The sequence below is a fragment of the Balaenoptera musculus genome, chromosome 6 (assembly GCF_009873245.2).
Source record: "Balaenoptera musculus isolate JJ_BM4_2016_0621 chromosome 6, mBalMus1.pri.v3, whole genome shotgun sequence".
Lineage (NCBI taxonomy): Eukaryota > Metazoa > Chordata > Mammalia > Artiodactyla > Balaenopteridae > Balaenoptera > Balaenoptera musculus.
In genome coordinates, this window is record NC_045790.1 from 26476388 (window position 1) to 26500681 (window position 24294).

A 24294-nucleotide genomic window follows, 5' to 3' on the forward strand; every position below is an offset into this window, starting at 1 on the left:
TGCTGGGCTCCCAGAACATCTGAAACTCTAGTTGCCTTTTAAAAGCCATGATTTCTGGGCACATACAATATGAAAGACCACTGCCTAGCGTCGGGGCACTGAAGATCACGCTGCCCATCATTTGTGACGCCTGAGACACTCACCCTCTGGTTGGAGAAACAGAACATCAGTCCACACTGAACACCCAGGGATGTGAATGCTCAGGGCCAAGAGCATGATCCACAAGTCACCACCAGAGGTTTGGAGGAAGGAAACAAATAACAAGATATCTGGCAGGCTTCCTGAGGGAGACTCAGGTGGCCACTCTGGACACTGAGCCACAGAGCTGAAGCAGGGGCCTGGCCCTTATCCAGCAATCACTGCCCTGCACTAGACAAGCGACATCCTTTGTTGCCTCCTCCTGAGGATTCCTGCCATGACAAACCAGGGCTTTGAGAGTCACAGAGGCTTCTATGCCTCCTGGAGGGCTCTCCTGAGAAGCAAAGGAACAGAGTGTCACCCAGTCTAAAGGGTGGTCCTCAAGCTGAGCTCTTGGAGCATGGCATGCAATGTCACCAAGCAGCCAAGTAGGCACAGCTGGGAAGGAGGTCAAGACAGGCCCTGGCAAGCTGCACCCTCCAAGGAAAATAAGCAGAGTGGAACCCATGCCTCCTTCTGGTGGCCATCGGCTAGGGCTTGTCCCTGGCTGGTTCCCTGTTATGACACCTGAAAACAAGCCGAAATCTGGGGGTCTGGGAAGCCATGCCCCTCAGGTCTGGCCAGGGTAAGGAACCAGAATAGCACGGTGCAAGAGGCACACACAGAAGGAGCAAGAAGTAAGCCTACTCTCTGGGAGTTGGGGGGCTGCCTAGGTCATGGGGCCCAGCATGGGCAAAGTGCACTCCAGGCAGATGACTTGTGGATTTACAGTCTGGACCCACCTTTCCCTTTTCCCCCACACCATTTCCCCCTTGACAGAAATTCACCTTGATCTCTACACACAGAATCGGCCGGTGCTCTGCAAAACGGTAGGTCTGAAGTCTGGCTAAATTGGGAAGGCACAGAGCATAACCACTGAGAGTGTCCAGGTCCTTGTCACAGCGAGATTCTGGAAAACAGAGCAAGGAAAATAACTGAGGATCAGTGCAAGAGAGACAAGATGACTCCATGGCAACTTGGACTCCTGCTGGGGAAGGATCAGCCTTGCCCAAGAGAGGGCTGGCCTTGGCCTCCACTCTTGAGAGGTCACCTCTAAGCCTTGGGATGTCTTGCCTGAGGAGTTTACCTGGGGACCTAGAGTCACATGAGTATAATGCTGTGACCTGTGGTAGGAGTTTGGGCCCTGTAGTATCAGCTTGACCTCCAGAGGGGCTGGAGGCTGAGGGCAGCCACACAGGTGGTCAGCTGTGTCTATATGCCCAAGCCCCAGCAAAAAACCCTAACCCCTCTTATCTCAGCTGGTTTTAATCTGTGTCCCTTACCTGTAATAAGCCATAACCATGAGGATAACAGTGAGTTCTGTGGGTGCTTCTAGCAAATTATCAGACCTGAGATTGGTCCTGGGGACCCCCAAACATGCAGCTGTCATCAGGAGTGAGGGTGATCTTGGGAACTGCCCCCCAATTCTGTGACTCCCTTAACCCAGGAGCTCAGAGAGGAAGGAGGCAACAGCCACTACCTTCCTTTTAAAGCTTCCTTCAGAATATGCAAACGCCAATATTTCCTCAGCACTGACTGCTAGAAGCTCTATTGTAGACAGTCACATAAGATATGGCCTCTTGGTCCCAGGAGAAGTCAGCTTTCCTCCTTCCACATAACAAGGCTGACTATGAGTCATTATTACAACAGGGGACGGTCTTATTACTGTTAAGTTGTATAACTGCCAATTATAAAACTAATGATGCTGTGTGGCACTAGTAACTAGATGGCAGAACCACAGCAGGCCTCAGTCTGTCTTTGTCTAGATGGGGAAAACAGAGCCAAGACACAGTCCAGGCTTCAAACAAAGCTGCTGCCTCCTTCCTCTTCGTTGGTCCTCTCCACCCATGAAGCCCTGCTCCTCACTGCTCCCCAAACTGAGGGCTCCAGGGCACAGTATCCTGTTATCTTTCATTTTCCTAATCAAATACAGAAAGGATTTTATATTGACTCACTGCACACCCTGACTGCCTGGCTGTGCTTTAGGAGGAGACATTTCACTCCTCAACAGCATAGATTTTACATCTTTGCCTCTGACTGTGAAAGGAAAAGCTTTGACATGGTTACTGTCATTACTGCCACGATCAAGTGTAGGGAAGGTACCTGAGGTACTGAGAGAAAATACGTGAGGTGACGTGGGGCGGTACATGAGGTGACTGCGGGGAGGGTACGTGAGGTGATGGGGGAGGGTATGTGTGGTGATGGGGGAAAGGTGTGGGAGGTAAAGGGGGGCAAGGTTTGGGGGGTGATGGGAAAGTATGTGTGGTGATGGGGGAAGATATGGGAGGTAATGGGGAGAGGGTATGTTTGGTGATGAGTGGAAGGTATGGGAAGTAATGGGGGGAAGGTTTGGGAGATGATGGGGGAACGTATTTGTGGTGATTGGGGAAGGTACGGGAGGTGGGGAAAGGTACAGGAGGTGATGGGAGAAGGTCTGGGAGGTGACTAGGGGAAGGTATGTGTAGTGATGGGTGGAAAGCATGTATGGTGATGGGGGGTGGGGTATGTATGGTGATAGTGGGGAAGTACATGAGGTGAAGCGGGGAGGTACACAAATTCAAGTCTCCCACCTTACCTCAAGAGGATGAGGAGGTTGGGTGGTGCCAGCTTCTGGGAGAAGGCTCTCAGGACTGCCACCCTCTAGGGCCTAGCCCACCCTCCATGGCTCAGGTCTACCCCGGTTTTCCTTTGGACTCCTCCAGGACCCCCCCTGGAGCCCACCTTCCCTTCCCTAAGTCTCCCTGAACTCCTTCAGCTCCCTCTTGGCTCCCAAATGCATTTTTATTTTTATTAATTTGTTCTTGGTCATATATTCCCTGCAGTGATCTGCAAATCTGATGCCCAGAATTGTATTCATGAGCTCCTAGGATTTCTACCCCTGATTATAAAGTTCCTGGCAAAAGAATTGCTAAAAACTATATCTATATCTACCTAACATGAGTAATAACGTCAAACACATTTCAAATGAAATATTATAAATTCGTAAGTTAGAAACCCTTACCTGGTCTTTCACACTGTATCTTTAAACAAAGCTGTTTCACAAAATCTAAAGGCAGCTGAACAACTTCCTGTAAGAACAAATAAGAAATACTCAGTGTGGGATGCACAACAATGTGAACATACTTAATGCCACAGAACCACACACTTAAAAATGGTTAAAATGGTAAGTTTTATGTTATGTATATGTTACCACATTAAAAAAAATACTCAGTACGTGGGTTTTAGAAATAAAAGCTGCTCTGTTATTTTAAGGACATGTCCAGATTAAACAGAGATGCTGAAGTTTCTGTGCACTAAGAGGAACAGGCCCTCCTCAGAGCAGCTGATGTCCACAGTGGTGGTGGCCAGAAGCGTGCCCCTGTCACCCACAGTCAGTCTCCACAGGGCGCTCCTCACCCGGCTCCTCTGTTCTCACGGCGACCTCATCCTCATTCTCAGTGTCTGTGGACGGCAGAGCAGGGGCCTGAGGCAGTTCTCTGCCTGCAAGAAGTTCCTCACCAGCTATCTCCTCAGACAACCTGAGGCTCCTCACATTTCCATCTGAGAAGCAGCTCACGGAACAGGGTCTGATCAAATATTAATCTCTGGGTGAGACGTCCTGGGCGGCCATCAGCCACAGGACTCAGGATGGCCAATATTTGGTGCTTTTGGGCAAAAAACAAAGGAGCAACTACTCTCTACTATTTCTTGCAGTCTCCCAAACTAAGAGTTTCTATTTAATCCACATTGCTCATCATCTTCCCCATGTTTCCAGGGTGGCAGAATTCTGACTTCTAAAGAAATCCCAAGGGGACACAAGATACCTGCCTAGAATGAGAATGCTGGGATCCTGTCCACTTACATGCCACACCTTCTCCATCATGCCCTGTCCCACCTAACCTCCAGCTCACATGAAGACAGGCCTAGACCAGTCCCCAAACCAGCCAGGCAGGGCCGGAGGCAGCACGGGCACAAGGGGTGCGTCTGTCACTCTGTCTGAGCCTTGCTCTCTCACCATTGTGCTAGTTATGTCTCATCCCAGGACACAGAAGAGGGAAACACTCTCCCCAGGGCTCCACTTTAACCCAGCTCGTGCCATCAGTCAGAGAAAACAGCATCATTTACAAATGCTGATTTTGCCTGAACATGGTCTTGTTCGGGCCAGAGATGTGCTCTGTATCCCACATTTCAACAGTGCTGGGCCTGAGTGGCAGTCCTCTCTTGACACTACAACCACCTGGAGGAAAAGCAGGTTGTGTTTCACTCTGGCAGTGTCTTCACGCGAAGGAGGTATGTCAACGGGATGAATATTCCCGAAATGTGACCTGGTGGGCTCACCTCATATGCCCAGAGCCTTGTGCACTGTGGACAAACAGAATCAAACCTGGAACTAGAGCACGCCCTGGGCCCTGGGGGGACATCCTAATGCTATTCCCACCTGCCAGGCTGCCACTGGCTGGAACCCCAAGCTCCTCACCATTCTCCTTCACTGCTGGCCCCTCCTAGAAGAAAGGTCTAGAGCCCCCAAGTGCTGTGAGACAGAGAAACACTTCCACTTGGTCAGATGAGCATGCTCTCTCCCCAAGAAGGACACTGGTAGTTGGCATACCTGCATTCACTCACACACCGTCCAGGCCAAGAAGTAGGTGGCACCCAGCATGCAGATAGCTCAGAGACTCAGGCTCTCACAGGTGGTGGGTTTCAGGCTTTCACAATTCAACAGGACAGCTGGAGACCTCACTAGGGGTGGTGCCAGCCCCCAGGATGGCCCCAGTGACCTCTGCCCCTGTGTAGTCCCACACTGCCTTGGGCTGACCCGTGAAGGGCCCAGGATGCCATGGAAACGACAGACACAACTCCCGAACATGTCACCTCTCAGATGGTGTACTGGGGGAGTCAGGGCCAAGTCACAAGGATGCTCAGAGCCCTTCAGAGAGTCCACATTGGGAGGTGCTGAGGCCCCCAGTCAACAGCCAGCACCACACTGCCAGCTCCATGGCTCTGGGTCACCCTGGAAGAGGATCCTTAGCCCCAGCCTACAGATTAGACTACAGCCCTAAGCGACCCAAAGCAACACCACCCACAGTACTTCCTAAGCTGTCAAAGGACGACCCTCCTTGGAGGATGTTTTGCCGTGGGAACCATTTAAATTCTACTTTGCTAGGCAATGCTGAAGCTTCAAAGAAACTTGTACTCAACCTTCTTGGTATCATTTTTCTCAGGATGGACACAAGGTACAGAATTTACAAAACAGAGGCAGTGCTCTCTCTGTTCAAAATGACAAACCTGCTAGTCTGTTCAGGGCTCTGATCTAAGACGAGCAGTCAGGCCAGCGTAAGCAGAGAAGCAGCAGTGATCAAAGTGGAGACAGAAGAATGGCTGTCCCAGGCATGGACCAAGGCCACTGGCTCTGAGGACTGCCAGGATCCCAGGGCCAGTCCACTGTGGCTTCTTACGCTGCCCTCTCCATGAGTGTCCGAACAGCAGACTTTGCCTGTAACAGGCACTCCTCTCGGTCACTGAGACCAGAAAAAGCCAGCAACGCAGACCACCTGCAGGTAGGTGGAGGCCGTCACCCCACATGGGCTTCAGCTGGGTTCTCCCACGAGACCAGGTCACACCTCCCAGCATGGGGGTCCCCTTTTCTCCCTAACTTGCTCAAAGGTGCCCACTGAAGGTCAGTGTTGCTGCCTGGACCTCACTAGAGAGCTCTCACCAAACTGAATGCCTCCATGAGGGCAGGATGGTGAAGACCAGGCGTCTCAGCAAGTGAAGGTCTGACAAAGTATCTCTGAACCTCGTGCTAGAAAATGGGAATAACACTATCTGCTCTGCTACTTCACAGTGCAACAAATGAGAAAAGCACTTGGAAACTTTGTAACTAACACAGTGGGGGTGGGGGGGGCGGTATCATTAAGCAACTTCCAAACTATAATTGAGAAGTTGGTACTTTGATACAGAACAGGCCCATGAATTTAGACTACATTTAAAAAAAAAAAAATCACTTACCCCACAATGAACATAGTTCTCTCCCAAAAACTCTTTCATGACATTTTTGCCAAAGTCCACTATGTTCTGTAGGTGCTGAAATATTTCTTCCGAGGTCTGCAAAAGAGAAGGACAAGAAGACCTCAACGACCGGGACCTCCTAGACTCCGACACCACCACGAGCCCCCGTCACATACAGGGCTGCCATGTACGTGGCCACAAAAAGCCACCAGTGGCCCTGGACCTGGAGGAAGGTGAGCCTCACCATGAAGAATGCCACACTTACTGGAGCTTCTGTCCCACAGGGCCCCCAGGCCCACCTCTGCATTGTACTCAGGGCCCCATGTGATTGTGAAACCGTAAGTTTGAGAACCATATCTGTGCCCCTGCCTTCCTCCCCACCAGGAACACATGTGGATTCCGCCAGCGGCCCGTGCACACCTTCTGAGGAATTCGACTTTAAAAATCTGTCCCATCCAAAAATCAATAGATATTTACATTTTATTCTTCAGCTTCTAGATGTAGAAATAAAATATTTTCTCCTCAGAGGTTCTTAAAGAATCAATAAGCTGTGAGATTTAGGTGAGACAGGAAATCATTCCTGTATCCCTCACTCTGACCCAAGGCGAGAAGTACAAAGGGTTGATCACAGGTCTCGCTCAGGAGTGAGAGGGCTGTCTTCTTCAACCGCAGGCTGGGAGGTGCCTGACACATGGCTCAGGCTCTGGGGAGGTCTCAGTCTGAGCTGCCACCCAGGCACCATAAAACAGGCAGACCACAGTCTGCATTCCGGGGGACTACTGTATTAGAACAAAGCCTGACAAAAAACCCCAGAACACGCCCAGTGGCTCCATACGTAGAGCTGTGGACACAGGGTTTCTGACAAAAAGCTCTTCTTATTGACAGAATTAACACACACAACTCCCCACAAATAATGCAGCTGGCATCACACAGTGCCATTTATATAATAAAGAAAGGCGACTTGTTACCTTGGAAGACATTGCCTCAATAAATGTAAACAGGAAAAACTGAAAATAGAGGCATGCAGAGAAGGCTGGCCCTTCACCGAGGCTAGGCCCTGCAGACCCTGAGCGGGGATAGAGGGGAGGGGAGGGGGGCTAGAGGCAGCCTCCAAGATGTTTCTAGTCTCCACCTGGATCCCACAGAAGCAGAACCACCCTGCACAATTCTCTTCAGCCGCTGCACCCTCCCATCCTGTGCCATCCTTCTCTGCACTAACCACACTGCCCCCAGATCTCACTGCAGCCCCACTGTGACGGCAGCCCCCAGCTTTCTCCCACAGTCCCCGCTTTTCTTTCTATGAAGCTAACCTGCAAGTGTGCCCTTCATTTGCACAATCAGCCACCATTGGTACCCATCAGCCATCCACCTCACCTTCTCTTCCGGCTGTTTCTCCATAACTCAAACGAGGTGAGGTGGTGACTCATGTCTCCTACACCCGTATCTTGAGCCCAATTTCTACTCACCACCCAACAACCACCAGCCCTGCCCCCACTGTGTGGGTGTGACCTGCAGCTCCTGCCTTTTCTCCCCTTTTAAGATAAGAGCCTATGCTCACACCTAGCCCCTCTGGACCTCCCTCCTTCCCCCCAGACCATGAAAGAGGAAAGGATCCCACAGGGCTATGACATATTGACCGCTGCGACCACTTAGATAAACACCACAATGAAATCCCGCCTCAATGTAGAGAGACACTGCAACTCAGTGGTCAGCGGGCATACAACAGAACAACAATGGCTTTCTGAGGGTGTCCACGGTACTCTGCCTGGTTGACTCAGTGAATAGAAACACAAGGCTCCATCTGAACTGCCTGTTGTGACTTGTAACACTGACTGTCTACCACAGCATCACAGACTTCATTTTCATTGATACAATTCCACAGATGGGGAAACTTAGGCAGCAGGGTGTAAGGAAATCACCAAGGCAAAGCCAAGACCTGGCCCTGGGTTCCCCAGCCACAAGCAGAGCTCTCTGAACTAGTCAGGGAGGCTCCTGGCTCAGTACCCAGGGACTAACCATGATGACCCACAGTGACCCCAGCAGGTCAAAGTGCTGATTCCAGCAAGAAAGATGGACACACTGCTTTCGGCATTGAATGCTTGTATCATATTCAAATTTCTAAAGTTAGCATTAAAACTTCTGCATCAGAAAAAAATCAAAGTTTTCTTAAATAATTATTTTAATGATTGGGTGGCAAATCCACTGATCTTACCTTCTTCCTATTAGGAGGAAACTTCAGAAAACGAAGCACCACACAACGCTATTGGAAAATAAAACAAAGTCTGATTAGTACCCACCCAAAGCCCGGGGATAAGGGTGGGTGGCTGTGGATAAGAAGCCATCCTCAGCAGTGCAGATGCTGAAAGCCCCACAGGCAGCCAGTGCCCCGGGGAGGAGGTGGGGGCCAGTACTGGGCCACACGTCTGAAGACACAGAGCAACCAGGAAAACCTGTGCTCTCTGACCTAGCCAGCCCACTCCCAGTAATTTATCTTAATTAAAGATGCACAGAAGATTTTAGCTACTGCATATAAAAGTACTGTTTATAATTCCAAATAAAATGGAAACAACCTAAACGTCCAACATTAGTAGGATGGTTAAATACGGAGGGACATATTCCAGACCATGGAATACTATGCCGTCATTTACAAGAAAATAAGGAAGATCCATATTTACAGACACAAAGGTACAGTCATCATCTACTGATAAATGAAAAAGATGACAGAACAGGGCTTATAGAATGAACCTATCTTTATAAATATGTACATACACGTGTGTGTGTGTGTGTGTGTGTGTGTGTGTGTGTATTAGAGAATGATGTATGGGTATAGTTCTATTTATGTAAAGCTCAAAAACAGACAAGACTAAGATCTCTGGCAGGTGGGATGGTCCCTAAGAAAGGCTCTAGAAGCGGCTGGTCATGAGAACACGGGTCCATGTATTTTGTCATAATCAAGCTGTATATACGCATATGATCTGACCACTTTTCTGTAGATTTATTACTCTTCATTTTTTAAAGTTTGTAAAACAAAAAATCTTAAAGTATGTGCATGCTGAGTTTGTATGAACTGTCTGAAAGGGCTTCAGAACAGGTAAACGCGTGTCCAGGTAGCACCAACTGGGAACTTATTTTTTAAAGTTCTGTTTATTTGGGTTTTCCAATTTTTTACAATGTTCATATAACATACATTACAAAATTGTTTAAAAAAATGGAAAAAAACAACCTTTTAAACTAGTACAGCCTTTGAAATGGCCATTCTCCAAGGAAATAACCTGGATGTGTTGTGGAGCCTTGGTAATGGGGGAGATAATTCCATGTGGACAACTTTGGAAACCATTCCCATGGAGACAGGGAGTTCCAGGCAGAAGGGCTTGCGTCGGGAACCTGGACTGTGCCCAGAGAGAAGCAGTGAACAGGAGGAGGAGAGCAGAGGTGCAGGAGCTCAGGCACGGTCTGGAGCACTGGGATCTAGGCGGGGTGGGAGGAGCTGGTGATTGAAGAGGCTCAGAAAGTGCAGCTTTAGAACCCAAAACATGGCTGACAGCAAGGAAGGCCCATAGAGACGAGATCCATTTCCCTAGCCCACAGCCCCCCTGGCACTTCCTGCCCCACTCAGATGACGCACACTCCTCTCAAAACCCCAGACATCCATCACCTCCCTGAGCCCCAAGCCCAGACTTGGGGAAGCAAAGGTCGAGGACGTGCACATGCCCCTAACCCCTCCCAAATCCAGGCAGACATCAATATTCGATCATGGGCATCAACTGGCCAAGGAGTCCATCAAAATTCAAGGAAAAACAAAAGTTGATATGCAGAAACCCTAATTCTAGGCAACTTTCCAGAAACTCAGCCCCCCTAAAAGCACCCTCACTTCTCACCTGGACTTCACTGTTTCTCAAGACCTGCTAAGAAATTCTGAGTGTCATGTTGTGTCTGCTTCAAGGAAAACTGCTTTCTCTAGGGACCCATTTAAAACCATCGCCAGAAACTGCCCACCTGCCCCACAGGAGCTGCAGTGTCAGCCTTGAAGGCCAGTCTCCACAAACACAAGCACTCAGTGGGCACACCTGTTCTGGACGGCGAGTGCTAACTGCCCCTTGTAAAGGTCTGACTGGGCTGGATTGGTGGCCCTGTTACATGCCACGAGGCTGGCCATGGGCCCAGACAACACCTATTCAAGGGGACAGCAGAGAAAAGGTGAGAAATCAACCTCACCAGCCCTGGTTGGCACAAAGATGCAGTTAGTCCAAGGGCCACCCATGGCATGGAGTGGGACTGATCCAGCCACCCACGGGGAGATTCCCATGAAGGAGCCGAAACCAACGCATAATCTGGTAAGCACCAGGGCCCTGCCAGCTCACAAGGTCTTAACCAGTTGTGAAGGAAACAACTCCTTTCCTTTTAAACTAAATATCTGAAACCAGATTTTAAAACATACCTTCTTCATAGTGTCTAGGATAAAATGCTAAGAACGTGAAGAGAAAAGGGTGAGACTAAGAAGAGGGGCTTAACAAGAGTTTCTGCACAGTCTGGGGCAGAGGCAGCTCTTCCCTGTTCCAAAGCAGGACAGGGAATCTTAGGCCAGGGCCACACCTTTTCTGTCCTTGAGGACAGAAAATCACGGTGTGCTCTCTCATACCGTGGAACACTAGATGAAAATCAAAGATTTTAACAAGCTGAAAAAGTCAGTGAATGGAGAAATGACACATATAAACACATACACATTAAACAACCTCAAAACGTACAACACGCCACTTATAAAAGGAGTAGAAAGCATTCAGTGCTGTGAGGGTCCCAGGCCATGGCGGGGGTGGGGGAGTACTGGCATGTCATGTGCCAGGAGGCCTAGGAGATGTTCCTTCGATCCCCTCTGAGAACCCACCCAAGTCCTCAAAACACCGAGACATCAGCAAAGCCTGGCTCACAACAGCTCAACAGTGTGAATGTCTGACAGCACAGGAACTCTGGCTGCCTAAGTGCTCGGCAGCCTTAAAAACTTGTTTGAAGAATTATCTACATATTTATGCTGTAGGGTTGAGTGAAAAAGCAGAAAACAAAAACAGACAGATAGGATGCTTAAGTACCCAATAAAAGCATATAATAGAAGGAAGTGCACCAAGTGTTAACAAAAATTATTTTCTTAGTAGGGAGACATTGGATGCTTTTTACTTTCTTCCTTCTAGTATTCTGTATTTTCTGGGGCAGAGAGAGGAACAAACGCTTGGTATTAAATAAAAATAAAAGACCACAAAAACAATATATAAAAGGGTCATCTGCCCATGTGAAGCCCAAGGGCCCAGGGCCTCTTGGCAAAGACGAGGTGTGAAGTGATCAATCGCTGAAGCCTCACTGCTGGAGGACAAGCCCAAGTCAGGTCTTCCACCAGAGTGAGGATATAACCCAGGATGGGACCCCAAGAAGACCCCAGGGAAGCAGAGATCAGGCAACTTTTAAGGGAAAGGGAGACTAAGATAAACACAACAACAGAAGGAATCGACCCTCAGGGTGCTACCCCAGGCATCCCAAAATGGCTCAGCCCTGCTTCTCAGTGAGGCCACCACCCACAGACACCCAACTCGGGCACAGCCCAGGTCTTCCATCAGAATACCCGTGACAGAATACCAAGCCAAGTCACTTGGCTCTGCTGACCAGAGGCAATCAGAAACACACCCCAGGGCCCACAGAAGGATAAGAGGGACAAGGTGTGGGATGCATTGTTGGGCTGACAGCCTCAGACAGAACAGATGGAGGGTGACTCGAGACATCTCATAGAGCAACTGTCCCCAACCTTTTTGGCACCAGGGACCAGTTTTGTGGAAAACAATTTTTCCACGGCAGGGGCCGGGGGGTGGGTGGTCCAGGCAGTAATGTCAGCGATGGGGAGCGGCAGATGAAGCTTCGCTCGCTTGCCCGCCACTCACCTCCTGCTGTGTGGCCTGGTTCCTAACAGGCCTCGGACCCATACCGGTCCACAGCCTGGGGGTTGGGAACCCCTGTCATAGAGGGGAGCCAAGGACTCCGAAGTGAGGCCAGACAGGAGGTGGAGACCACAGGTGGGGACAGCAGGTGTCTGGAATGGGCAGGACATTTTCCTTCCCAAGTTTCACCTGCCTGTATGGACCCACAGCTGCCTCAGGACTGAAGCAGACACAGATGCAAGTTGTGAGGTGGGGGACAGGACAGTGGAGGTGTAAGCCCAGGTGACATTTGGGGACAGGACACTCGGGGGCTGCAGCAGAAGAGGTGTTCAGATGGTCCCTAAAAGATGGAAAATCCAACAGCCAGAAGAAAATGAGAATGTTTTATAAAGACATACCACAAATGCATGGAACGCACAGTGAGGGTGTTGTAGAGGGGAGCCTTCAAGGACCCCAGGCTCTCCAAGGCCACATGATGGCCGCAGAGCAGGTGTCCAAACCAAGAGGTAGGTGACCCAGTGCTGTGGTCTCGTCCTTCTGCAGCAGACACAGAAACCTTCCTTACCTTCCTGGTAAAAGGGGCAGCTGCTGTCCTGAGTTCTGCTGAGGAGGAAGAAGGTATTGTCGGGGCGGGGGAAGTGACCATGCCACCTTAGGATACCAGGCCTAGACCAGCAGACCCCCACATGCTAGAAAGGCAGAGCTCAGCACTCACCAAGGCCAGGACTGGAAACCACCAAAGGGAATATATTTTGGAAATAACAAATCCTAACCATTCAACTGCAGGTGATCCCAGGAATAAAGACAGGGTTACATGCACAGCTCTCCAATGAGACATCACCAAGAAGTCACATCAGCTGTATCAACCTGTATGAATATCATTAAAAATCTCAAATGCAGAATAAGTTACTTGTTAAAAAAAATACTACAGGTAACAGAACGTTAAGACTCTTTCTACTAGATTCAGGAGAAAATTAAGCCCAGGACTTGGGAATACGCCATTAAAAAAAGAAAGACAGAAAAAAAAAAAAAGAGAGAACAACTCATTTGCTTCCAACAGCTCCATTAAGAAGTATGATCTACAAATCCTAAAACACAAGAGAAGAGAAACACACAGCTCCTGACTGCCTGAACCCCATATCTTCAGGACAAACACCCCAGGGCATCAAAACAATTGCAGAAAGGATCTGAAGCCCGATCAGAATCTTAGAAAAGCTATAAAACCTGAAAGATCAGGCACAAACTTTTGATAAAAGATCTTGGTTGGCGGGTCTTTCATGTTACCTCTGTCAATAAGGAGGAAAACGTCACAACAGCTTAGTGTGATGAAGGGAGTGGGCCCCTGTTTGCCCTGCACCCCAGAGGCAAGGGCAGCTGGAAGGCAGCTCAGTGCCTGGGGAGGAGTCTCTGCCTGGCCTGCCCTGGGTGACTCCCCCAACTGAAGGCACATACGAGATCAAATGACAAACCAGACTTACAGTGACCTTCACAGGACAGGATGCCAAGCCAAAGCGAACAAGACCAAGGTAAAGAAGGGTCACTGCAGATGAAAAAGCAACACCGCCACACGGAGAGAAATCCCACGTGGCAGCAGCGCACTTGAGGGCAGCGCCAGGCTTCGTGACCACAGCTCAGCATGAACACAAGTATGGCACAGCCACTAGAACAAGTGACAGCACCCTCAGGCTACAGTAAGGAAAGGAAAGTACGTGCCCACAAGGGAAATGTCCTTGCCCAAGACCCCCCGCAGGGTCAGTGCCGGGGACTCCAGGCACCCACTAGAGTACAGTGTCAGGTTGGCCACAGCCTTGGAGCACCTCAGAGGGTCAGTGCCAGGGCCAAGGGCCAGTGCCTGGGAAAGGGTTAAATTGCACAGCTGGACCCAAGGATGCTGAGCACTGGGCCACAGGAAAACTGACAGCAACCTGTCAAGAACTGGCATACCGTTCAGGTCTCACACTGTCATCTCTTACTGCCCAACCCTGAGCACACCCCACACTATGGCCCTCCTTCGGCCTGCACTTAGCTCCTCCATATCCAGGCCCCATTTTCTACAAGTCCTGTGCTCCTGGAAGCCTCCCAACCCACCAGCCTGGAAGGCTGTCTGTCTATGTCTTATCCCATGTTCCTCCAGTGCAGATGCCAGGCCTCAGGACTGGCTGGCTGAAGGCATGTCGGGTTCTGACACTGGAAAGGAGAGGGGACAGACTCATCATTTTTTAAGGACCTTTCAATTCTGAAAGTAGATGATGCCCCCTCTGAGAAAGAGATCGTCTCCCGATCTGAAAGAAACCTGGTGAGGGTCACCCTCTACTTCAGAATGAACGAGGTGGGTCTGGAGAGTCCATCCATGGGAGCAGAAATACTTGGTGCTCACCCACCTTCTTCTATCCCACTCACACACACACACACACACACCCTCTCCTTGGGCACAGCAGGGTCCTGAAAGCTGCCTTCCAGGGCTCTGTCCTCCCTCAAGGCCCAGGCAAAGCACAAAGGTTTCTCCACACTCAAGGGGCAGAGTTCTCCCTTTACTCAGCATCTTCACTTGGTGGGAACCTTTTCTTACAAGACTACTCGTGATGATAATCTTCAAATTCAAATGATGAGCTAACAACAACCAAGCAGGAATGAGCATAGTAAAGCAAATTTAGATTTAAAATAATGAAGAGAACAGGTACAGGATAGCCTGATGACTCAGTTTAAAAGTGGGGGGAAAAAAAGGAAAAAGAAACATGACCCTAACATCTGGGGCTGTGCAACAAAGGAAGGGGCCAGTTGTCCTGGAGGGTAGACACATGCTTGTCAGGAACAATGGAGAAGGCATCTGAGTGCCCAAGGCCTGGTGTTCTTTTACACTGAGTCTGGAACTTGCTACTTCATCTGACGCTACTTTTGAAACTCAGTACATTAGCCAAAAGAAGGCTTAATTAGCTTTACATAAAGTGAAGATATACCATGCAATCTTACTGAGGAATTGGAAGATGAGCTCCCCGTAGGAGCTGTTGGGCTGGGTCAGAGCTAGTAACCGCCAAGTCCAAGGTGGATGATAGTTATCACTTGCATAACTTGTCCAGCTCCTCATCTTTCTAGCAATTCTGCAAAGGGGATTCTGTTACTAGTTCCACTTTGCAAATGCAGAAACTGAGCCTGAGCCAGGCAGTGGTAGAACTGGGATTCTGCCCAGCTCTGTGTAACTGCAACTCCCATACTCTTAAGCTCTCAATGACACCTATCACTCCTCCCCCAGCCCACCACATTCCTGCCTGGTTGTATCAGACAGCAAGATGTCAGAGAGATCTGGGCCTTCACACAAATCCACAAGCTTCTCTTCCCGGATTCAACTCACTGGGAGTCCTCACTGCACTCTCAGAAACTCTCTTCCTTACTGAATTAAGAAAGGGAAATTCTTTAAATTCTAAAAGACTTTGGAGAAGAACCTGCAGACAATGCTCCATTAATATTAACAACAGCAGCAGGAGAACAGCCATTCCCTGCATCTCAGGGAGGTAACAGCACCCCAAGCACTTTGCTTCTTTCTCCTGACCTTGCCGGTACCCTGTATCTTCCCTAAGGCTACTCCGTACGGCCTCACCGCAGCTGGGCAGTCGGAGGCGGCACCGTGTGAGGCCGGGATGGGGCGCGTTGGAAGGACGCGGAACAAACCCGGGGGGAAAAGGTGACACTGGGGGAACAGGGAACCGATCTGGAGGGAGGAGAGTGCTGGGGAGACATGGCACCAACCTAGGGGGAGGAGAGCGATGGGGGGACGCGGAACTGCTCTGGGGGAAGGCGGTGACACCAGCGGGACGCGGAACTGACCCAACGGGGAGGGGTGATGCTGGGGGGACGCGAAACTTATCGCGGGGCAGTGACACTGGGGGAACGCGCGACCGACCGGAAGAAGGGCTGCTGGGGAACCGATCCGGGGGTAGTGGGTCCTGAGGGGATACAGAACCGACCTGAGCGGAGGGGGTGCTTGGGGGACGCGGAACCCACCGGGAGTAGGGTAAGGGCCCTGAACCGCGCCGACAGTCAACCGCTCACCTGTGCGTGGGCCACCACTAGGCTCTTGTTGCCTTCACCGTGGTACCCCCATTCATTTTCGTCCATCTTCCCCTCGTCCATCCCACGGTGCGGCCCTGGAGCCTCGCGGGGCCACGAGCTGGGGGCCGCTGGTTCGCCTAGGCACCAGCCGCAGACGACCGGGGAGGAGCTCCTGTCAGCCGCCGCCTCAGCTAGACCCAGCCGCCCGCACTCGCAGGCGCTGGCCGCCGGAAGCCACGCCCCCGACATCTCCCATGGCCGAGCCGGGCAACTTCCGGGTTCGCGCCCGCTTCTCCTCTGTTGACCACGGTGGTGGATGGGCTGGCGGCCATCTTAGGTGCTGGCACAGTGACTCACTTCCGGAGCGCGATCTTGAGAACCGGAAGGGAGGCTTCCGGCCTGGGCGCCGGAAGTGAGGCAAGCGGGAGGAGTCGGCTGCTACCCGGCGAACAGGACTGGCCTGCTGGGGAGCATGAGTCCAGGCGGGCTGGGATTAGAGTGGTACTGGTGCGCTAGGAGCCAGGGGGTCCCAGTGGGGCTGGGGGCGGGGGACGTCCAGGCAAGCCGGGTGCTTGGAAGGGGACGGTCCAGGCGGGCCGGGCGTTGGGTGGTCCCTAGAGCTGGAGCCCGCCCAGTCATGGGGCCTCAGCCTTCTTTCCTGCAGAATGGGATACATTTCTCACTCATCGGGTTATTAATATCCTCGTTTGCTCTTTACCTGATGCAGAATCACCCCAGTAGTCCCAGGAAGTAGAAACATTGTGGTGCACACCTTACAAATGAGGATACGTAGCTCAAAGAGGCAAGTGGACTCCTAAATGGCGCTCTTGTTGGGAGTGTTACCTGAAAAACTGGCTTTGCCTTTTGGTGGGTGTCAAGCCAGAAGACAAAGAGTGGGAGAAGGAAGGATTTATTTCTTGCAACAAGTAAGGAGAATGCTGCGGCTTTTTCCCAAAGCAGTGTCTCCCCAGGTAGCAAAATTGAGGAAGTTTTAAGCTAAGGGAACATGCGTATTCATAAAGGGCTTGGGCAGTCAGAGTCCAAGCTTTAGTTGAAGTCATGAGGGTCAGAAAAGGTCTACATCATCCCTTAGGTCCAAACTGATCTGGTAGTTGAGCACTTCAGACTAATCTTTACCATTGAAACAGAATTGAGAGTCTTTACTACTGATATATTATCTTTGCTACTGTTACTTCTCTTGCCTGATAACAGTTTTTCTTTTTTTCTCTTAAGATCATTACTGAGACCTGTTGAAGGGCAAGCGTTGTGGCCAGGCTTAAAATGACTTAGGCCAAAAATGGCTTTTCTTATGTCGAGAAAGCCATGCCTGGATTTCTTTCTCCGGGGACCTCCCCTACCCTATCTGCCTACTGGAGGAGTAGGTTTCGTTGAATCTTGAGGGATAAACCTTGAGCAGGAGGTTTGAATTCTGCCCTTGCCACTTAATGACAGTGAAGCAAAGGCCAGATCTCTTCCTTTCTCTGGGCCTCAATTTATTCACTGTTGACGTGGGACTAATGAGACCACCTCATAGAGCTGCTATGAGGATTAAATTAGATTAGCGATTCTCAGACTCTTACTCTCAAGACCATTTTATACTCTTTAAAAATGATTGACGGGAGTTCCCTGGCAGTGCAGTGGTTAGGACTCTATGCTCTTACTGCCAAGGGCCCAGGTTCAATCCCTGGTCGAGGAACTAAAATCCCTCAAGCAGCGTGGTGTGGCCAAAAAAAAAAAAAGATTGAGGGCCTCAAAAAGTTTTTGCTAATATGGGTTATATCTTTCCATGTTTACCATATTATAAATTAAAACAAATTTTTAAAAATTATTTTCATTTTAAAATAAACATTACCTTTTTTAGAAAAGTAGCTATAATTCCCCAAAATATAGAGAAGAGTGGCAAATGTTTTACATTTTTGCAAATTTCTTTAAAGTCTGGCTTCATAGAAGATAGCTGGAGTCTCACATCTGCTTCTGCATTGAATCTGTTGCAATATATTGCTAGGGTTGAAGTATATGAAGAAAACCCAGCCTCAGGTATATGGTTCAACAAGGAAAGACCTGCAGACCCTACTCTGAGAACAGCTTAGAGCACCTGGCAAGGCCTTGGGAATAGTAGTGAAATGAAGCCAGTGAGTCAGGAAAATGAGCTGATAGCTTTGAACATCTCCCCCACCCTGGGCCCCAAAGGACTGGCCCAGGTAGGCTCAGGCCCCACTCCAGGGATGGTTGAGAAATGGGGGCAGAAACAGCCCACTCCTGGAGGTAAGTAATCCCCAAGGGGTGGGGGTGGGGGGACACTCACAAAGGGTGAGAAGGCCTTCCTACACCACCACAAGGCCAGGGGACCCTAAACATGTCTGAGATTTTCTCAGCATCTGTGAATGCAGAATTCAGATCAGATTGTTAAGTATTAAAACATTTCCTTAAGGAAGCCTCTGTGGTGCTGGAAATGTTCTGTATCTTGGTTTGTTGGGGTTTTTTTTCAAGGAACATTTTATCACTGACACTGTTTAGAATTACTAGTGTATGGTTATTTAAAAGATTAAATCTTGATTTTATGATTGTTTAAAAATTCTCCACAGATGCTCCTAGGGTGGACCACACCCACCTTATCAAAGGGACAAGTGCTTTGAAAGAATCATGGTGGGGTAACAGTGAGGGACACAAAGGAGAGTGGGCTCATCTGCAGGGGTTGGGAGAAGGAAAGGCTGGAAAAGAAAGACATGAGAAAGGTGTCCCAGATAAACAGGGTTTATCAGTTGTTTTTCATACCCTGGATCCACACTCCCTTCTTTTTTATAGCATAAACCCAGTTTTTATTAGGGGAAGTACCTTTTCCTTTATTTAACCCATGTGGTCTGACTTAAATGAACTTGATTCTAGCCTCAAGGCTGTGCAATCAAGAATTACATTCCCAGTGGTTGGTTCAGGAAGCGCAGGGAAGTAATCCAGGTTTATCCAACGAAGCGCACGCCTTTGGCCTGCACTGAAATGACTGTGGGGAGAATCAACCTCAGCTGAGAAGCTGGGGGGGGTCATCACATGCTGTCAGCAGTGATCCAGGCACCACAGGTGGCAGCAACAGAGGGGAAACAGCTGGAAAGTGGCAAGAAAGGGGACACAAAGTGAGCCAGAGGATTGAGTCCAACTCAGTTGATTTTAATTTTCTGAGCTAGTGAATTCTATCTTTTGCTTAAACAATTTGAGTTGGGTTCCTTTCACTCAGATCCTAGAGTCCAAGCTAATAATAAGGGTACCCTATGCTGGACCAGTCACCTCTTCAAGAAAAAGCTAGAAGTGAAGCAAAGACCAAAAGGCCATCATTAGCTGGGATTCCTACATGAGGACATTTTGCCTAGATTCTTTATGCTCCTCCATCTAGGTCCCAGCTAGATTCCCACCACAGTTAATCAGTGTCCCCTTTCTGTTTGAAAAAGGAAATGAGAGAGAGAGGAAGGAAGGAAAGAGGAGAAGAGAAAAGGAAGAAAGATGAGATGGGAAACTCATCTTCCAACCACATTGAAAAGCCATCCAGAACCAAAGTGGCAAAACACTAGTGACTGGGAGCCCAGTGATGAGTACTTACTCTATTCTTCCTATTTTTATGTGTGTCTGGAATTTTCCTTACTAAACAGTTTTTATTTTTGAAGGAAGCATGCGATATCATGTATCCCTTGATATGACATGACATGATGAGAAAGGCACTTCACCTCTGTGGTATTCCCCTCACCCCTAAACCTATAATCCCTGTCTAAGCATTAGAGAAACATCAGACAGACCCAAATTGAGAGAAATTTGGCAAAATAACTGACCAAGAGTCTTTGTAACTGCCCAGGTCATAGGAGACATGGACAGACCAGAGGAGCCTAAGGAGACAAGACATCCAAATGCAACGTGGGATGCTGGAACAGAAAAGGACATTGGTGGGAACACTGGTAAAATCCAAATAAAATCTGGAGTTTAGTTAATAGTAATGGATCACTGTTAATTTCTTTGTTCTGGGAAATGTACCATAGTTAGGTATGTTAACATGGTGGGAAGTTGGGATAGGGCATTTGGGAACTTGGTACTATCTTGCAACATTTCTATAAATCTAAAATCCAAAATTAAAAGTTCACAAAAAGGAAGGCATTCATTGTTCAGCTTCTTTCATAATTAAATAATTAAAATAAGTATATATCTTAAAATATATATCAAACTGGCAAAATAAAAACAATTTTGCACAATGTTTGATATGGGTGGTATACAAGGGACAGGCAGGACGTGTGCACTGTGGAGGAGAGAGTCTGCATTGTTGGAGCCCAGTTTGGCCATATCATTAAAAGTATTGTAGCTATAGCTAATCCCCTTTGACCCATTTCCATGCCTACAAATTACCCTACAAAACCCTCCAGTGCTCAGAGATATGTACAGGATGTTTGTACAAACACAAGAGTGATGGACAAGACTTGGTTCCCAATGTGGGCACCTCAGGACAGCCTCAGGCTGCACCAGCCCACCCCAGCAGAAGACTTGCAGAGGGGCTTAGCAACCCGTGTTCTAACAACTTCCCCACATGAATCCCAGAACCACTGAGTTACAGTATACTTGAAAATTATACAGGCAGTAAGGAAATGAGTTAGGTATGTACTGACATGAAAGATGTTCAAGGTCTATGGTTAAGTGAAACAAGTGTGTGTGTACGTGTTGTGTCTGTGTGTAAATGCAAAGAAAAGGGAAAGGAAATTTTCCCATCTGGGAAGAGGAGAGCAGGAGAAACGAAAGAAGAATGTCACTTTCCTCTTATATTTGTATGTTGTTGACTCAGAGTATGTATTCATGTAACACTTCTGTAATAAAAATTTAAATGAATACATTCTCAATACTTTTTAAATTAGATAGATCTATCACTATGTATGAATATGGAAAGATGGCCATTGTATGTTTAATACAGAAATAGGTGTTTGTCTTTGAATAGAAAAGAAAAACAATCAAGAAATAGGTGCCTGGGACTTCCCTCGTGGTCCAGTGAGTAAGACTCCGCAGTCCCAATGCAGGGGGCCCGTGTTGGATCCCTCATCCGGGAACTAGATCCCACATGCATGCTGTAACTAAGAAGCCCACATGCCACAACTAAAGATCCCACATGCAGCAACTAAAAGATGCTGCAACGAAGATCCCACGTGCTGCAACTAAGACCCAGCGCAGCCTACATACATAAATAGATAAACAAACAAACAAACCACAACTAAGACCTGGCACAGCCAAAATAAATAAATAAACCTAAAAAAAAAAAAAAAGAAATATGTGCCTTGCTGTGTACTGAGATTTTCTTTGGGGATGGGACCACAGGTGATGTGCATTGACTACACTACATGTGTCTGTAACGTTTGAATTTGGCATAAAATGTATGAGTTATCTTTGTAATTAGAAAAAAATAATAAAGCTCTGCATGCAGTGGCCTCAGGATGCTCAACTACGTAGAATTAGGCAGGTGCTCTTGAGGGTGGACTCCAGGATATTCAGGCCACCTGAACTGCTGACCTCAGGTAATCCCACCAACTCCAAGGTATCCTGACTGGAAGGTGAGTCAAGAGTCCTTGGAGGGAACTTGGCCTCTTTCCACACAGGGATATGATGATGTTGGGCATACTGTTACCTGAATTAGTCACTCTCCTGGGGTCTGATGCCCAGAATTTCTGCTCCCCATCCACCTTCTCCTTTCTCCAGCTTTTACACTGCAGGAAAGTCCAGGGGAAAGGGTGATGGTGCCACAGCATGACTAAGGAGGCCCAACCCTTCCAATAAGGGCATCCCAGGACATCATTATCATCTTAGACAACACAGAAAAGTACAATCCAAACAAAAGATTGATAACTTTGTCTACATTAAAAATTAAAATCTTGAGGTATCAATACCTAGAGTAGTCAAATTCATGGAGACAAAAGTAGAATGGTGGTTTCGAGGGACTGGGGAGAGGGGTAATGGAATTAGTGTTAAAAAGCTACAGAGTTTCAGTTTGGGTAGAGGAAAAAGTTCTGGAGATGGAGGGTGGTGAATGTACATTATGAATGTACATAATACCACTAAAAAGAAAATCTCAGCACAACAAAAGTCACAAAACTGCATGCACATAACATTAAAAAAAAAAAAGGAAGTTGAAAATATCTAAATTATCCATCAAAGACATACTATGCAGCTATTACAAAGGAAGAATGTCTCCAAGATACGTTGTTAAATGAGAAAGGTAAATTTTAAGATACTGTGTACATTATGATACCACTCATATAAAAATATACAACACAAACATACATATCTAATCAGCCAAATATTTCTATGAGCATAGGGTATCTGAAAGGATACAAGAAATTGGTAACATACTAGGAGTAAAATGTGATGGTAGCAAAAAAAAAAATCCTGTATACTCTGTGTAACTTTCCTTTTTAAATTTTGTACATATGTATGTGCTGCCTATTAAAAATAGGACTTCTGGTTTCTGGTCTGACGTGTAAAAACCTTGGAAATTGTCACTCTATCTTAACAAGTAAACAGCTGAACAAACTGAAAATCAACAAATCTTAACTCTGTCGAAGAAGTGAGGTCACAGGGCTAATTGCTGCCACAAAAACTGGGGAGACAGGTAGATACAGAGAATTAGCTTACTGGAGTAGAAACCCTCAGGCAGAGACATCTGCAGGAACCAATGTTGGGTAGGAAAACCTGAATTGTAATTGACTAATTGCTGGAGGCTCAGTGTGGACAAGTATGAGAGATTAAAAACTCCATAGGCCCCATTCACTGGGGGCCTCCACACTTTTTGTAAGTTTACCTCCAGGAGCACTAGCAGGTTTCTCACAGTGAATGTTGGAGAAAAATCCCCTTGTGCTTCCAGCAGGAGGAGGAGAAAAGTAATCATTTTGAAACACACAGAGCATTCTGTACTTCCTAAAAGGTCTGCCTTCAGGAGAAACTGTTTTACCAGAGCCTAACCTATTTGGGTTCTATCAGAGTCTAACCAACCTGGGGAAAGGGTAATATCCTTTAATAATATTAAATATTATTAATAATATTAATATTAATATTCAACCCCTTCTAGCTTTCCATGTGGAGGAGGGAACTACCCCACTCTCAACCCCCTCCAAATATCCTGTCCCACCTAAGTTGGGGAAAAAACTGAGAGCTACTTATGAAGATCAGATCCCAGGTCAACATGCCCACAAAAAACTGAGACCTAATCATAGGACTGTTGAAGACTTCCCCCACTTCCACATTTTATATTATACCACTAAAGACCTATTTAGTTCCTTTTACCCAGTACACCATGTCTGCCTTTCAACAAAAACAAGGTATAATAAAGGCAAAAACATAGTCTGAAGAGACAGAGCAAGTATCAGAATCAGACTAAGATATGGCAGGAATGTTGGAGTTACCAGACCAGGAATTTAAAATAACAATGACTAACATGCTAAAGGCACTAATGAAAAAGGTAGACAACATGTAAGAACAGATAGGTAAAGTAAACAAAGTAAATGGAGAGATGGAAAATCTAAGAAAGAATTTTGAAAATGCTAGAGATCAAAGACACTGAAACAGAGAAAGAATGTCTTTGATTGACTCACTAGTAGACTGGATACAGCTGATCAAAAAATCTCTAAGCATGAGGATATGTCAAGAGAAAATTCCAAAACTGAAGAGTGAAGAGTAAACAGTCTGAAAAAAAAAAGAATACACAAGACAACTACAAAAGGTGTAACATATGTATAATGGGAATACCAGAAAGTGAAGAAAGAGCAAAAGGAACAAAAGCAAAAGTTGAAGCAGTAATGACTGAGAATTACCGCAAATTAATGTCAGACATCAAACCACAGATCCAGAAAGCTCAGAGGACACCAACCAGGTTAAATGCCAAAATAAAACTACACCTAGGCATATGATATTCAACTGCAGAGAATTAAAAACAGAGAATCCTGAAAGACACCAGAGGGAAAAATTGCTTACCTATAGAGGAGGAAAGATAAGACTGATATCTGACTCCTCCTCAGAAACAATGCAAGAAGTGAATGGAGTGAAATATTTAAAGTGTTGAGAGAAAAACCCCATCAACCAAGAAGTCTGTATTCTGCAGAATTAGCTTCAAAAGTGAAGGAGAGAAAGAAGATTCTAGGAAGATGGGAGTAGAAAG

At 47.6% G+C, this 24294-nt stretch overlaps 1 protein-coding gene and 1 long non-coding RNA gene across 7 annotated transcripts in view; one reads left to right on the top strand and one right to left on the bottom strand.

Moving 5' to 3' along the window:
• IPPK (inositol-pentakisphosphate 2-kinase) overlaps nt 1–16351 on the bottom strand; it is a 55993-nt gene extending 39642 nt beyond the window's left edge. Inside the window, exons 1-6 of one of the 5 annotated variants that reach the window (XM_036855733.1) lie at nt 16131–16228; nt 12482–12683; nt 8378–8425; nt 6166–6261; nt 3179–3245; nt 966–1087 (exon numbers count right to left, since the gene is read on the bottom strand). In XM_036855733.1, coding sequence (XP_036711628.1) covers nt 966–1087; nt 3179–3245; nt 6166–6204 — 228 coding nt within the window. In that variant the 5' untranslated portion in view covers nt 6205–6261; nt 8378–8425; nt 12482–12683; nt 16131–16228. Of the gene's footprint in view, nt 1–965; nt 1088–3178; nt 3246–6165; nt 6262–8377; nt 8426–12481; nt 12687–16130 lie in introns of all 5 variants that reach the window. The other 4 variants (XM_036855734.1, XM_036855735.1, XM_036855730.1 and 1 more) reach the window with 4 other exon arrangements.
• A 1716-nt stretch (nt 16352–18067) lies between these two features.
• Nucleotides 18068–21142, top strand: LOC118896494. 2 transcript variants are annotated; one of them, XR_005020189.1, is made up of 4 exons: nt 18068–18167; nt 19571–19711; nt 19969–20068; nt 21091–21142. It is a non-coding gene; the product is annotated as an uncharacterized LOC118896494 (long non-coding RNA). The 2 variants fall into 2 exon arrangements; XR_005020188.1 differs by lacking the exon at nt 21091–21142 and having other exon boundaries at nt 19969–20226.
• Nucleotides 21143–24294: the final 3152 nt, after the last annotated feature.